Source organism: Ctenopharyngodon idella, chromosome 12, assembly GCF_019924925.1.
Source record: "Ctenopharyngodon idella isolate HZGC_01 chromosome 12, HZGC01, whole genome shotgun sequence".
In the NCBI taxonomy this organism is placed as follows: domain Eukaryota; kingdom Metazoa; phylum Chordata; class Actinopteri; order Cypriniformes; family Xenocyprididae; genus Ctenopharyngodon; species Ctenopharyngodon idella.
Genome location: NC_067231.1, coordinates 14,092,855 through 14,107,818, shown reverse-complemented (window position 1 = coordinate 14,107,818; position 14,964 = coordinate 14,092,855). Strand labels below are relative to the sequence as shown.

The window sequence follows — 14,964 nt, the reverse complement described above, 5'->3', positions numbered from 1 at the left end:
GTTTTGACAGGTCATGTCAAATGAGTGACTGACTATGCATTTTAGGACTGATGTTTCTAAACACTGTATATCAGATTCAGATTCGACTACCAGAACTTACTGTTGTGTGTGTGTGTGTGTGTGTATATATATATATATAAAATAAACACATACATACATACATCAGATCAATATATTCAAATTAACAGTGCCTACACCGTTAAGATCTGCACGTTCTATTTATGTGCAGTCACATAACATGTTAATCATTGATATTCATTTCATGCGCTATGATTTTTATGTGTTTATTTTAAGTGTGTTTATGTTGTTAAGTGAGGTTAATTCAACTAGTAATATTTCAGGACACTGTACCTTACAGGCGCACAGCAAAATGACCTGAAAAGACAAAACTTGTTAGAGAGACTTCTTGATGCAGTTAAGCAGGTAAGGTGACATTGACTTGTTTAATTGACAATATGATAACTTGTTTATTTTGAGAACAAAAACACTTCCTCTTTGTGTATTCTGGCTAAGAACAATGGGGAAAGAAGTTGTTATAATACAGGCCAGGGGAGAACATTAATGACAGAAATGATCCCTTATTTTACATGATGTTTGCTCAGTGTTGGGAATATCATACAAATGTAAAACTGTATTAAAGGGGTCATGAACTGAGAAATCTTATTTTTTCTTGAGCTTTTGATATATAAGACGTCATCATACATTAAGAATGTTCTGTAAGTTTCAGAACTGAAAACTTCCTTGCTAGTCCAAAAACAGCTTTTAATATTACCAAGGCCAGCGAACGACTCGTCCTAGAATGTGCCTATGTAATAGATAGGTGAAAGACCGCCTCTGCAAAAGAAAATCAATGCCTACTTTACCATTGCAACTTTGGCCCCGCCCACTGGCGGTAGTGAGATGAGGAAGAGAGAAGAGCACAGGATCACTCACTGGACTAAAAATAACACCTTCCAAAGGATCCCAATGCTAGGAATGTGGTTACTTTATTTATTTTCAACAATGTGAATGTCTCAGTTGAGCATTACTTATTTTTATGTGGTACATTTCACTGTGGATGCTTTGGTAAATCAGTTGCGATTTTCGAGTAGGCTTTTCAAACAGACATTTACGATATGGACTCAACAGTAATGCGACAACATGTAAGTAACTGTGTTAATTCTAATGCCTGATCTGTGACCAGTGATTTCTGAATTGTAATGATTCTAGTACAGTACAGTCAGATAATCTTTGTCTATGTGCCAGTAAATCAAACTAGTGATGACTTACCGGTCAACTTCACATTGTTTCTGTTAGTAGGATGAAAATAATTTATTCAAACTATGATTATAAATAGAAAGCAATCAAAGAACGCTCCCTTTGCAATCGCTGGAGCTGTCAATCAAACAGTGTGTGCTGGAGCTGTCAATAAAACAGCTTGAGTTTATCAGTGACTGAGTTCTGGACTCACGCCAAAACTCCCGTAATAATCAACGGATCTCTTATTTACAGTGTGTTTGCATTATTAGTTATGAAAGCATTCATTAGTGTGCGGAAATCGTTTCATGCCACGATCTAAATGTAATGCCATAGATCTAAATATAATCAACACTTCACACGAGTTAACCTTGAGAGATGTAATAGTAAAAATGTGCTAAAAGTTTTTGAGAGAGTTAAACATTAATACTATTTCATATGCAAAGATGTTAGCCAATCACAGCAGTGGGCGTTTACACTGAAGTCTCACAGCAGACAGGGTAGGAAAATTGCCTTTTATCTCTAAATTATGTCTATAAATTATTTTTTATGTAAAAATCATACTATCAGTATAAGTGCACCACAGGAAACATTCTAAAACAATAAAACAATGCAGTTCATTACCCCTTTAATCTATTGGGCTAGAAAAAAAGTATAAAATCTTTTTTTTTTTTTTATTGTCAGTATGCCTTTCATGAACGAAGACTGCACTGCTACATCATTCCCTATTGAGTCATGTTATTTTATTTTGAATGCAGAAAATGGGTTATCTTTCTTCCATTCACCAGCTGTTGTATTTAGTGAGTTTAGTAACAATGATCAGATGCTTAAATATTAATATTTATCCAGGTGCTCATGCATGGGTCTTTGAAGAAGATGTATAATGCACATAAAAGTTTGGCAACTGTTTGAATGATGTTAAGTATTTTGTAATATAATAATGTCAATTAATGTTAAAGACTGAACATCCCTTGCTTTAAACATTATTATCTTCTCAGTGCCAAATTCGCTTTGGTGGCAGGAAGGAGATTGCCTCAGATTCTGATAGCAGGTCAGAAGAATATTCCATCCAAATAGTATCTATTTATGTTATAAATCTGAAATGGTTTGATAACATTTTGTAAAACTCTATTTATTTCGCTAATCTTTTGTCCTCATTTGCTGTTTGTTTCCATAGAGTCATATGCCTGTGTGCCCAGTTTGAAGCAGTACTTCAGCACGGCTTGAGGAAGAGTCGCGGTTTAGCCCTTACAGCAGCTGCCATTAAACATGCTGCTGGATTTAGCAGCAAAACTGAAGCAGGTACTGTAACTGATTCCATCAAATTACAGACCTTATTTTCTGTCATTCAGCTTTTGACCAGCAATATTATTCAGTGTATGATTCTCAGAAAGAACATGCTGAAAATAAGTGTTTTTCTAAGCATTTACTCAGTGAACTCTTTGCCTTACTTAATTAGTTTGTCTTAGTTGGTACCCCTGAGAGACATTGCCTGAGAGATTTCCCTAGTAACAAAGAACACATGTGGTGCTTTGGGTTGTCCATAGAGGAAACAGATGCTCATGAGTGCGCATACAGGAAAACCAGGTGCTGATACTGTTTATGAAACCAGATGGTTATGCAACAAGCCCTATAAAAATGGCAAAAAAGAGAAACATGGTTTTTCTGAGGTTAGTCTCTGCACCTGCTGTGGTTTTGAGCGGTTTAAAATTAACAGCAAAACTAAGAGTGATACTATGAATCAATGCTGAGTGAGTACTTTTAGTTTTTGTAGAGTAGAAAGTTAATTGTCATCCAGAAAGTAGTGGGGATTTTGAATGATGTTATAAGATTATGAGATAATATTATAAATAATGTACTTGATGAACTGTACTCGAAACTGAACATGCTTGAAAAATTCACCCCTGAATGAGTTCTTGCATAACCTATTGTGTCAAGTTTTATCTTGGATGTTTTTTTCCTCCCCTCTATTGTTGCACAATATTTTATTTTATAGTTAATACAATAAAACTAAAGGTAACACTTTAGTATAGGGAACACATATAAACTATTAACTACAACTTTTCCCTCAATAAACTCCTAATTTAATGCTTATTAATAGTTAGTAAGGTAGTTGTTGAGTTTAGGTATTGGGTAGGATTAAGAATGTAGAATAAGGTCATGCAGAATAAGGCATTAATATGTGCTTAATAAGTAATAATAAATAGCCAATATTCTAGTAATATGCATGCTAATAAGCAACTAGTTAAAAGACCCTAAAATAAAGTGTTACCAAATTAAAAATAAAATTTAATAAGATAAAATAATGAATTAAAATAATACTTTTATTCAGGAAGGATGCACTAAATTGATCAAAAGTGTCAGTAAAAACATTTATAATGTTACAAAACATTTTAGTTTCATGTTTATTTTCTGTTTTCAACGTTCTTAATAATAATAAATGTTTCTTGAGCCCCAAATCAGCATATTAGAATGACTTCTGAAAGATCACGTGACACTGAAAACTGGAGTAATAACTTTTTCAAATGATCTTTTTTTATATATATTTTAAAATGTATTTTAAATTGTAATCATATTTCACAATATTGCTGTTTTACTGTATTTTTGATTAACTAAATGCAGCCTTGGTGATTATATATATAAAAAAACTTCTTTCAAACATATAAAAAAATATAAAAAAGAAAAGAAATCTCGCAGAGCCCAAACTTTTGAATGGTAGTGTATATATAAATAACATTGTTTCACATTAATTACCTAGACTTTGGCGGAACGACATCGTCTAATCTGTCCTGCCACAGCTTCATAATGTATTTGACATTGTGTTTTGTACCATTTGGTTTGGCATCTGTCAAACGAACTAAAACCAAAAGCATGTATATAGTCTGTTGCCATGCAAACCCCGAGACAACCCTCTAGAGGGATCAAGGTCCACACCCCATAGTCTCACAAAATCCTGTGGGAAACAATTATTTAGCTATTATTAATAACATTTTTGCAAGTTAAGTTATTTACATCATTATTTTGCAAGTGAAATGATCACATCAGAACCCACAACCTTTTGATTTCTGGCCCGGATCTTTAACCACTAGGCTGCTCCACCCTCTACCCTGCCCTACATAAATGTCAAATGAGTATGACCACCTGAGCCTTGAGTGACCCCATTTGAAAAAATGTTAAATACAGACAGTTGAACAAGTTCTATGTCAGACTAGTAAAATGTTCTTTTGGTCTAAACTGAGGCATTTATGGGCTGAAACCAGCAACAGATAAAAAAATTCAAAATTTCCAAAGGAATATGATTACAAAAAAAAGTTTCAAATTTTCTTTACTCTCAACCATGATGATTTTAAGAATATGAGTTCAAGAATAAGTATTGCTGACCTTTTCTCTACCTCCTAAATTAAAAAATGACCTCATTATGTGACTTCTGTGAAATTATGTATCTCTCTTCTCTGTTATGTGGAACTGAGAACATGGCTGTGGCAGTTCAAACAGACTCTCTTGTGTGTTGCAGAGCTGACATTCTGGTTTTATGTGAAGGAGCACCTCAACCGTCATGAGTTGCAGCGCTTCTACTCTCTGCGGAATATCACATCTGAGCTGGGCCGGGGCAGGGCATGGCTTCGTTGTGCCCTGAACGAACACTCGCTAGAGCGTTATCTGCACATGCTGCTTGCAGATAATGCCCGCCTTAGGTACAGACACCCATGATTCTCGGTTGTGGATGTTTTCCTTCCTGTCTTCATTGTTTTTCACTACATCAGTAAAGCCCCGTTTACACTGCCAGTGACACGCAGCGACAAAGTGACATGATCCAATTAATTTCAATGGAGAACTGGGGCCGGATTCACAAAACATTCTTAAGAATAAAATTCTTCTTAACTGCTAATTTCTTCTTATTTTCAAACTTAAGAAAAAAAGATAAGAATATTTTGTATTCTCAACTTTTCTTAAGAATGTTATTATCTTTTTTCTTAAGATTGTTCTTAAGATCAAATTTAAGAAGTATTCATATTCCCGAAAAAAATGTTCTTAAAAAGTTAGGATAACCTCCAACCTGTCTTAAATAGATGCTCAATGAATTTATTGGGTCGTTTCAAGTATTAACCATACAACATAACACTAGCTAGCTAAATATAATACATATTACTTGTATCCTGAATGTGGACGAGCACTCTAAAGTCTGAAATTACACTATTGATCATTTGCGTATATGTGTATGATGCGCTCACTCAAGCTTGTACGGAGAACAGACGTTAGCACGATTTACTAATTCTTTTCCTCGATTTATAAACAGTATGCACGATTTAGCAAATCGAGGGAAAGAATTAGTAAATCATGAGCATGATTTAGCCTACTATTTTTTTTTTTTTTCCCTGCATGTCATGTGCGGGGCTCCGTAAACTAGAACTAGCAACGCAGCACACACAGATACAGGATGCATTCACTCTAGAGAGAGCGCAAAAAGACAGTGTACAAATGAATGGGAAAGAACGTTGCATCTTGAGACAGGTTTTTTTAAAATAACGATTTTAATGGTCCATTAAAAACTTGACAGAGTGATTAGCTCCCGTCAAACAACCACAACGAAAATAGTCTGCGCGCTCATTATGATATCTACGGTAGCCTAATCTACAGGCAGTGACAGGCTTTGAGGTGTTTTTCATTCAGCGAGTCTTCAGCAATTACCCCCTTTCAATCAAATAAACACCTTTCGTTTTCTTCTTAAGTAAAAAATTAATATCTTGCCCTAAGTTCTTAAAAAAATATTTCAGAATTTCCTATGAATTTTTCAATAATTTAGGAACATTCTTAAGAACTTCTTAGAATTTATCTTAAGAATTTTCTTAACTTCTTTCTTAAAGGAATAGTTCACTTTCAAATAAAAATTTCCTGATAATTTACTCACCCCCATGTCATCCAAGATGTCCATGTCCTTCTTTTTTCAGTCGAAAAGAAATTAAGGTTTTTTAATGAAAACACTCCAGGATTATTCTCATTATAGTGGACTTCAGTGGTCTCCAAACGGTTGAAGGTCAAAATTACAGTTTCAGTGCAGCTTCAAAGGGCCTTAAACGATACCAGACGAGGAATAAGGGTCTTATCTAGCGAAACGATCGGTCATTTTCTAAAAAAAAATCAAAATATATATGCTTTATAGGCAGAAATGATCGCATCGCAAGTGCTTCCACCGGAACGCGATTCCGTATTCTTCAAAAAGCTTACGCTAAATGTCCTACGCCTTCCCTATTCAACTTACGGAAAAAACGGAACTGGCGCTGCGTTCGTTCCGTAAGTTGAATAGGGGGTGAGTAAATTATCAGGACATTTTTATTTGAAAGTGGACTAATCCTTTAAGAAGATGTTTGTGAATCCGGCCCCTGGTTAGTGATGGGAAGTTCAGATAATTGTACTGACTCGGATCTTTGAATTTCATTCAGCAAAATGAACAAAGCTTTTTGATCACGTTTCGAATAAGAAAAAACTATAATGTAGCCAAGGCCAAATTATGGGAAATGGAAATTGTTAATTTATTGCTTAGCTGGGTCTTCAGGCTATATAGTCTGTTAGTTTACCTCACCTTCCGATCCTCACCTTTTTAATATTAAGCATTTTATGTACTGATTCCATTTATATTTAGTCTTCTCCCTCCAAAATGTTAACTTTTTTAGTGGCAATTCATTGTCTACATCATGGAATAACATCTGTCAATGTCATTCACAAATGTTATTTGGCAACCAGTAGTGAATGCCCACTAGCGATTTAACTGCCAGCCACTAGACAGCCGATAAAGACGCTAGCGGTGTGAACGGGGCTTAAGACTTCTAACTTGTGTGAAATTACTTAAAGGGATAGTTCACCCAAAAATGAAAATTCTGTCATTAATTACTCACCCTCATGTCGTTCCAAATCCGTAAGACTTTTGTTCATCTTCGGAACACAAATGAAGATATTTTTAACAAAATCTGAGAGATTTCTGTCCCTCCATAGACCGCAACTACCACTTTGACGGTTCATAAAGTTCATAAATATATCGTAAAACTTATCCATATGAATTAAGCGGTTAGTCCATTTCCTGAAGAGACTTGATCACTTTATATGATGAACAGATTGAATTTTATTTACATATAAACATTCATTGACTCACACATCAGTTGCGGTAAATGAAAACTCAAGCATGCTCGGTTGACATGCAAGAACCAATGAGGTTCATTCTCATTTGTTACGCAGCACGTTTGAGCTTCCGCAAGAACAAAAGAGGTTTGTCCTCGCGCGTCAAGCTGGTTCAGTTTAGCTTCTATTTTTGTTCGCTTATATGTGAATAAAAGCCTAAATTCAATCTGTTTATCATATAAAGCGATCGAGTCTGTTCAGAAAATTTGTATAAGTTTTATGATCTCTTTATGAGCTTTTTGAAGCATCAAAGTGGTAGTTGCATCAACGGAGGGACAGAAATCTCTCAGATTTCAACAAAAAGATCTTCATTTGTGTTCCGAACGAAAGTCTTACAGGTTTGGAATGACATGAGGGTGAGTAATTAATGACAGAAATGTCATTTTTGGGTGAACTAACCCTTTAATAATGGTGATATTTCTCCCTCATATATAGTGCCTTCTATGAAGACTGGGCTTTTGTCCTGGATGAGGAGAGAGCCAGTATGCTGCCCACTATGGCTGCAGGTGATATTAAAATAAGATATTTGTTATTTGCTTCTGGTCATTAGCATAAAGTTATAAAGTGTAGCTGGGCATTCTTCCTTGTGCAAGTGTCAATTCAGTATATGTGTCAACAGGGCTCAATTCCATCCTGTTTGCCATCAACATTGACAACACGGACCTAAATGGCCAGGCCCGCGGGGGGTCGTCTGTCTCCCACCTGCTTAAAGAGTCCACACAGGGCATGAGCAGTTTGTGGAAAGAATCTACTCAAGGTGTCAGCACACTTCTGCGTGAAATTGGTACTGCCACTGCAGTGGTTCCTGGTTTCATCCCTCGCTCGGATGCTCCATCAGACCCACTGCCTGTCTTGCCCCGCAGCACTTCTGCAGGTGCTTGAGTCACATACTATAGCAGAATTCCACATGCACTGTCAAAATAAAAAGTGCAAAAATTGTACTTTTAGGGGTTCAATAGCTCGCCACTGGGGTTGTAACCTTAAAAAGACAGCTTTGTACCTACCCTCAAGGTGCATTTGTACCAGAGAGTAGTAATATGTACCCTTAAGGCCAGTATATACTCACTGTGAAGTTCTTTTCTGTTTTTCACTTAGGGGTAAAATGAAGTTTGAAATACTTTTTCAGTGGTGCACTGTTGGCGAATATCCCAATGCCGCCCACGCTACTGAGAGCGGAGTTTAACTGAATATGTAAATATGTGCTGCAAGCTTTTCTATCAATAACAAAACAAACACACAATTTAAGAAAGTATCCAGTCATATCGATGTGGATATGTTTGCACAAGCAGCAGTTTAGCACTCCACATCATTACACATTTATTTTTATAGCAACTTAAACAATAGATTGCTTTAAAGCAAACAGCTTTACAGTATTAAACATGAAAAAACTGTTTCAGAGTCACTTTCAATTAGAATTACTTCTTTAATTTATACTATAAAGCAGCTTTCCACTGTGTTCATATTTTTACTTGCGTCTGACCTCGACAGATTGAAGGCGGAAGGAATGAAAACGTAGCCCCAAGACACAGCTACCTATTGTGTAATCGCTATGAACCAATAAAACAAGTTGTTTACCAGCCAGAGCAAACTTTTTCAGAAAGTTTGCTTTGGAAAGCTGTTTCAAACTCCAAGCAAACTTTGTTTTTGGCCTGATTTTCTTCAAAATTACATCAAACCAGTTCTTTGAATTCAAAATTGGGCATACCTTTAAAGGGATAGTTCACCCAAAAATGAAAATTCTGTCATCATTTACTCACCCTCAAGTAGTCAAGTAGTAGACATTCTTCCAAATATCTTGTTGTTCAGCAGAACAAAGAAATATATACAGGTTTGGAACTACTTGAGGGTGAGTAAATGATGACAGAATTTTCATTTTTGGGTGAACTATCCCTTTAAGGTACAACTATGACTAGCTTTTCAGTGTAAATAAGGTACAGTAAAGATTTATGGGTACTACCCCACTGACATGCTGTTGTATCCTTAAAGATACAGTTTGTGCACTTTTTTCATGAGAGTGTGTTTTATTTCCTGTTCTTTATTTCCTGTTCTTCTACTAATAAATATAATTGTTATATTCAGTTGATGATTGAGATTCAGTTGCCATTGTTTAGTCACCCTCATATCACTGAATTAATTGCATTTTAGATTCCGGTTTAAGAAAAGAGCGTAGACGTAAAAAGAAGATCACAAACATCATCTCTTTTGACGATGACATGGGTGCGGAAGATGAGGACGAGGCTGGCGAGGATGTTGTGAGGAGTCTCAGGAAGAGTACGGGTGGTCACGTAAGTTCCGAGGAGGCTCTGGATCCTCCGGACTCTGCCTCTCCCGTTCATAACGGCCTGACCGAGCCTGGGATTGTGAGCTGGGCTGAAACACCTCCACAGAATGGAGTGCTGCCCGATACCAAGAGCATTGACAATGAGGAGGAGGAAGAGGATGACAGTTATGGAAAAAGTAGGCAGGTGCCCCCAGAAGAGGATCATGGGAATGGGGAGCGGTGAGTTTACTTAAAGGCTGTTCCCGAAATCGCACTCTATACCCTTAAATAGGGCACTATTTGAGGGGACAGCCATTTGTAGTGGTGTCCGAAACCATAGTGGACATTTTTGAGTGCAAAAACCATAGTGGACATTCAGTCCCATAATGCACCGCAATAACGAGTGTACAACTGAAGTACACTCAACAGCCAGAGAATACCCATAATGCACTGTGAGGGTCGTGCCGAATAAATTCCTGTGTCTCGCCAGAAGATGGCGCCCGCAGCTGAATTATTCAGCCATCCATTTTCTAAACCGCTGGTCCAATGTGGGTACAGCGTAATATCATACAGGTATAAATTCCTTTTTAATTGATTATTGAATTGTTTAATTAAGGTTTGTACATGCTAGTTTCCTTGACAAAATTCAAGATAAATCTTATCATTATTACTGGAGTTGCCAGTTTGCTAAATTTCAAATGATTATTAAACGGCAAGCACAAAATATAGAAAAGCGGCAGCACTTCGGGCACACACAAGTGGAGTAATGTAGGGAATAGTGAATGGGGGTATAGGGAGCAATTTCGAACACTGCTAAAGTCTTGCTTTAATTGTTACATTAATCAACATCAGGATGTAGTGGGACTTGAACTGAATTGACTTGAATTGACTGAATTGACTTGACTTGAATTGACTTTAATTAAAAATAGCTTTATTAACTAGATATTAACTGTTATAACACTTTATTTTAATGTGTCCTTGTTACACGTCACATGTACACTAGCATTCAAAAGTTTGGGGTCAGTAGGTTTTTTTTTTTTTTTAAGAAATTAATATTGATCAAAAGTGACAGACATTTATAATGTTAATAATAGTAGTATAGTTAGTAATAATAAGTAAAGACATTTATAATGTTACAAAGAAATTCTATTTAAAATAAATTTTGTTCTTTTGAACTTTCTATTCATTGAAGAATCCTGAATAAAAATGTATCACTGTTTTCACAAAAATATTAAAGGGTTAGTTCACCCAAAATATGAAAATTCAGTTTTTTATTACTCACCCTCATGTCATTCTATACCCGTAAGACCTTCGTTCATCTTCGGAACACAAATTAAGATATTTTTGATAAAATCCGATGGCTCAGTGAGGCCTCCATTGCCAGCAAGATAATTAACACTTTCAATGCCCAGAAAGCGACTAAAAACATATTTAAAACAGTACATGTGACTACAGTGGTTTAACCTTAATATTATAAAGTGGCGAGAATACTCTGTGCGCCAAAAAACAAAATAATGACTTTTCAACAATATCTAGTGATGGCCGATTTCAAAACACTGCTTTGAAGCTTTATGAATCTTTTGTTTCGAATCAGTGGTTCGGATCGCGTATCAAACTGCCAAAGACACATGAACTATTGAAATTTCGAAACACTTATGATGTAACGAAGCCTCGTATACTGAAATCACGTGACTTAGGTGCTCCGAACCACTGATTCGAAACAAAAGATTCGTAAAGCTTCAACCCTAACCCTGTAGTAAATATATGTTGTTAATTTATATTTAGTACTTACTTGTGGAATTACATTGTAACAAAGACACAATAAAATAAGGTGTGACCATAACATTCTGCTCTGCATAGGATGGTTGTGGGGAGTTTATCCAGTGTTTCTACATGGAGTCCAAGGCAAGTCATCACAGACAATGACAATGACAACTCGCACATTTTCATACCTCTGGCCTCCAGCGAGCCCTACACACACCAAGGTCAGAACCACAGCCTGTCAGACACTGTGCTCATTCAGGGACATCTTGCTATGTTTTCATCTTCTTGTCCACATAGATGTGGAAGGCATTTTTGTCTTCTGATTGTACAAACGTATGATTTGTACTTAAGTGTAGTACTATTTAATTGAGTGTGTAATGTGTGACTATGGTCCTGGCATGGAGAAATATGCTATTTTTGTGCTTTCAGCTGGTAGTTCAGTTGAGAATGTTGATTTTCATGGACAGAAGGAGAGCTCAAGCCCACCAACTGACAGTGAAAAACGAAGCCAACTCCAATTTAGGTATCTGATACAAAAGAACACCTTTTTTTTTTTTTGAGTAAGATTTCAATTAGTAACATTTTTTCTTTAAAGACTGATGCTTATTGTCTGTGTTAACTTTTGCTGTCTCAGCATGGAGCCCGACTCACCGGCACAGATTGCTCCTTTGACCGGTGTTCTGCCGACCCCTGGCCTTCCTGAGTCCATGACCATTGGTGAGTCACCCAAGATAAACTCTATCATTGTCTGGAGATCTCTTCCTTTGGTTTTTATTTTTTTTATTTTTGAAGGTTACAACTTTCATTTTTAAATGAACTGTTCCTTTAACTATAGTTTTTGCATATTTGAGCTTCATCTAAAGCATGTAGGCCTTTGAGGATTTGTGCTGTGGACAGATGGCATCATTGAGGTAATTTGCCTTGACTACAGCTCTGTTATCTAGTGGTTTGGCGCAGATGTGAGACCGTTTTAATCATTGTTTAAATATTGGCCATATGACTTTGTCTTTGAAAACATGGCTTTGAAACTGTAAATTATTATGGTAATCTAACACTTTATCGTCTTTGTGCTGTTGACACACGCTACGCTTGTAGGCACAGGCATTATTCTGGACTTAGATGGGATTTTTTTGATTCATCCCCTGCATACTTCCTCTTTCCAGATGAGGGCACTGTTGGTTCAGTGTGAAACACTCTCATGTTGTTCCTCTTTCTCTCTCTCTGTCTTTTGTCTGGACAAAACACAACTTTGAGATGGGGCTGGAGGTGACTGATCCAGTTATACTTCAGCTTTCAAAAATAAAAAGGAGAAAAGATGAAAGCAAGAAAATATTCCATGCAGAGTGCCAGAATCTGCTTGTGCTTTCAGACATGAGTAAAATTCAATTTCAGATCAAACATGGCTTTCTCAGTATGCCTTAATAACCTATTAACTGCTATTTGATTATGGATACAACAAACATTACCTTCAAGGCTTGAAAATGCTGTTTTCTCCTTAGTTTTGTTTTTTATGAGCTATATGGTAGATAGCTTTTGACCTTGATCATCATATTTATGTGCCTTTTTAGTTATTTAGTGCTAAAGAGAGGGGGTTTTGGTTAACATTATTACATTATTACTTATATGCAGTAACAACTATAAGACATTCTTAAAAGGATACTCCACTTAAAATCATTTACTTGCGTCCATGTCATTACAAACCTGTATGATTTTCTTATATGAAGAACAAAAGACAATATTTTGAGAAATCTATTTTTTTTTGTTTATTCAATGGAAGTCAATGGTAACCAAAACTGTTTGGTTACCACCATTCTTCAAAATATCATTTTTAATGTTCTACAGAAGAAAGAAAGTAATACAGGTTTGGAACGACATGAGGGTGAGTAAATGATGACAGCATTCAATTTTTTTTGGTTAATTGTAACTTTAAATTTTTTTCTTAACATGTTTGACGACATTGGCAAAATTGAAAGCAATATCTTTTTGTCTAACCAATGCCAGACGAGGGTACTGATCGCGAAAACCTTTTTGTATTTTGCATTTGCTGATGTCAATGGCTCAGAAACTTCATCTTTCTTCAGGTCTTGGGTTTAAAACTAGGGGTGTAATGATAGTATCATGTGCTGATATATCGAAATACAAAAATGTGACAATATACTTTGAGATTTAATTCATTTTTCACATTCACAATGTAGATTAATATGCGTTTTCAGTGATCCAATCACAAGTGGTCAGCCAAGACTCATTACCGTTTCCACCTGGTATCACATTGGGGTATGCGTTTTAGACATGTCGAGATGGTCCTCACTGCAGAACACAAGATCCAGGGGGTGGGGATTTAGATCCAACTCCTCCCACTTTACATATCCCTAAACCTATCTGTCTCCGACCCTGGATCTAAACCTACCCATCTCCACCTCCTGGATCTGGATCCAACTCCTCCCACTTTACATATCCCTTAACCTACCCGACTCCACCCCCTGGATCTCGAGTGTTCCGCAGTGAAGGGCTACTGGACATGTCTCAGAACGATCCCATGTTAGGTCTAAAATTATCAAGTTTTTGATGCTGTTTCTCCTCTAACCACTTGTGAGTAAATTAAAATAATATGCCAGTAAATTCAAATAAAATATTTGAAAAGAATATTTTAAACTTTTATGCATGCAATCAGTGACAGTCTAACATAATTCTGCATTTTCAGCCAATCAGAATCATGAATATTTCTATTCTGGTGTCACCATTACCATGTGCTAGTCAATTGCTAATGATATGGAGCAGCTAAATCTTGAAACTCCGGAGAAACTCATTTAAAAAACCCACCAAACAGGGGAGAGTCTGCTGGTAAAAAGAAAGTGCGACAGAGCTTGTAATCAAATGAAAATCAATATTGGCTTGACTTTTCGGAGACGACGAGGACTCAGGGAAATGTTGTCAAAGTGAAGCAGAGATGGCATTTTTATTACTCAACAGGGAAGTAAGGTATTTTATTGAACAGATAAATTATCATATGTAGCTCTCTAACAGAGTCCATTATAAAGCATAATCTGTTGTGAAGGGTCATATTCATCTGCACAGTCACCCAGAGACTAAGCACAACCAAAACAATGTTCTACTGCAAAATGCATGCAGTTTTATTTTTTAACCATTAGAGGGCCAAAAGTTGCATAATGTACCTTTAACTTTTTTAAACTTTTTCATGAGATCAGTATAGTATATCAAACCAATTTGTTACATGAGTGTATCGTTACGCCCCCACTTGTAACACAAAGCTTCAGGTTCAATCCCAAGTAGGGGTGACCCCATTGTGCTTTTTGAGCAGACTCTTAATCTCAGGTTACTCCAGAGGGAATCTCAATGCAGATAATAAAGCGTAAATAGCCTGTGCTAAATGTGAACTAATGCCAGGTGTCTCAGACTTCTGTCTGTGAACCTTGCTTTCTGGAAGCAAATCAAAGCTTTGCCTCCTGTACTTGCTTCTGCCTGCTTCCTCTCAGGATTACAAACATACTTGGACCGCCTCACCCTGGTGT

The 14,964-nt window shown here is 36.5% G+C and overlaps 1 protein-coding gene across 2 annotated transcripts in view; it reads left to right on the top strand.

Moving 5' to 3' along the window:
* snx29 (sorting nexin 29) overlaps window positions 1–14,964 on the top strand; it is a 136,047-nt gene that overhangs the window by 742 nt on the left and 120,341 nt on the right. Inside the window, exons 2-11 of one of the 2 annotated variants that reach the window (XM_051915579.1) lie at window positions 342–423; window positions 2,235–2,287; window positions 2,414–2,538; window positions 4,751–4,931; window positions 7,846–7,916; window positions 8,030–8,284; window positions 9,556–9,910; window positions 11,531–11,655; window positions 11,864–11,957; window positions 12,069–12,151. In XM_051915579.1, the coding sequence (XP_051771539.1) occupies window positions 342–423; window positions 2,235–2,287; window positions 2,414–2,538; window positions 4,751–4,931; window positions 7,846–7,916; window positions 8,030–8,284; window positions 9,556–9,910; window positions 11,531–11,655; window positions 11,864–11,957; window positions 12,069–12,151 (1,424 nt within the window). The remainder of the gene's footprint in view (window positions 1–341; window positions 424–2,234; window positions 2,288–2,413; window positions 2,539–4,750; window positions 4,932–7,845; window positions 7,917–8,029; window positions 8,285–9,555; window positions 9,911–11,530; window positions 11,656–11,863; window positions 11,958–12,068; window positions 12,152–14,964) is intronic. The other variant, XM_051915580.1, reaches the window with a different exon arrangement.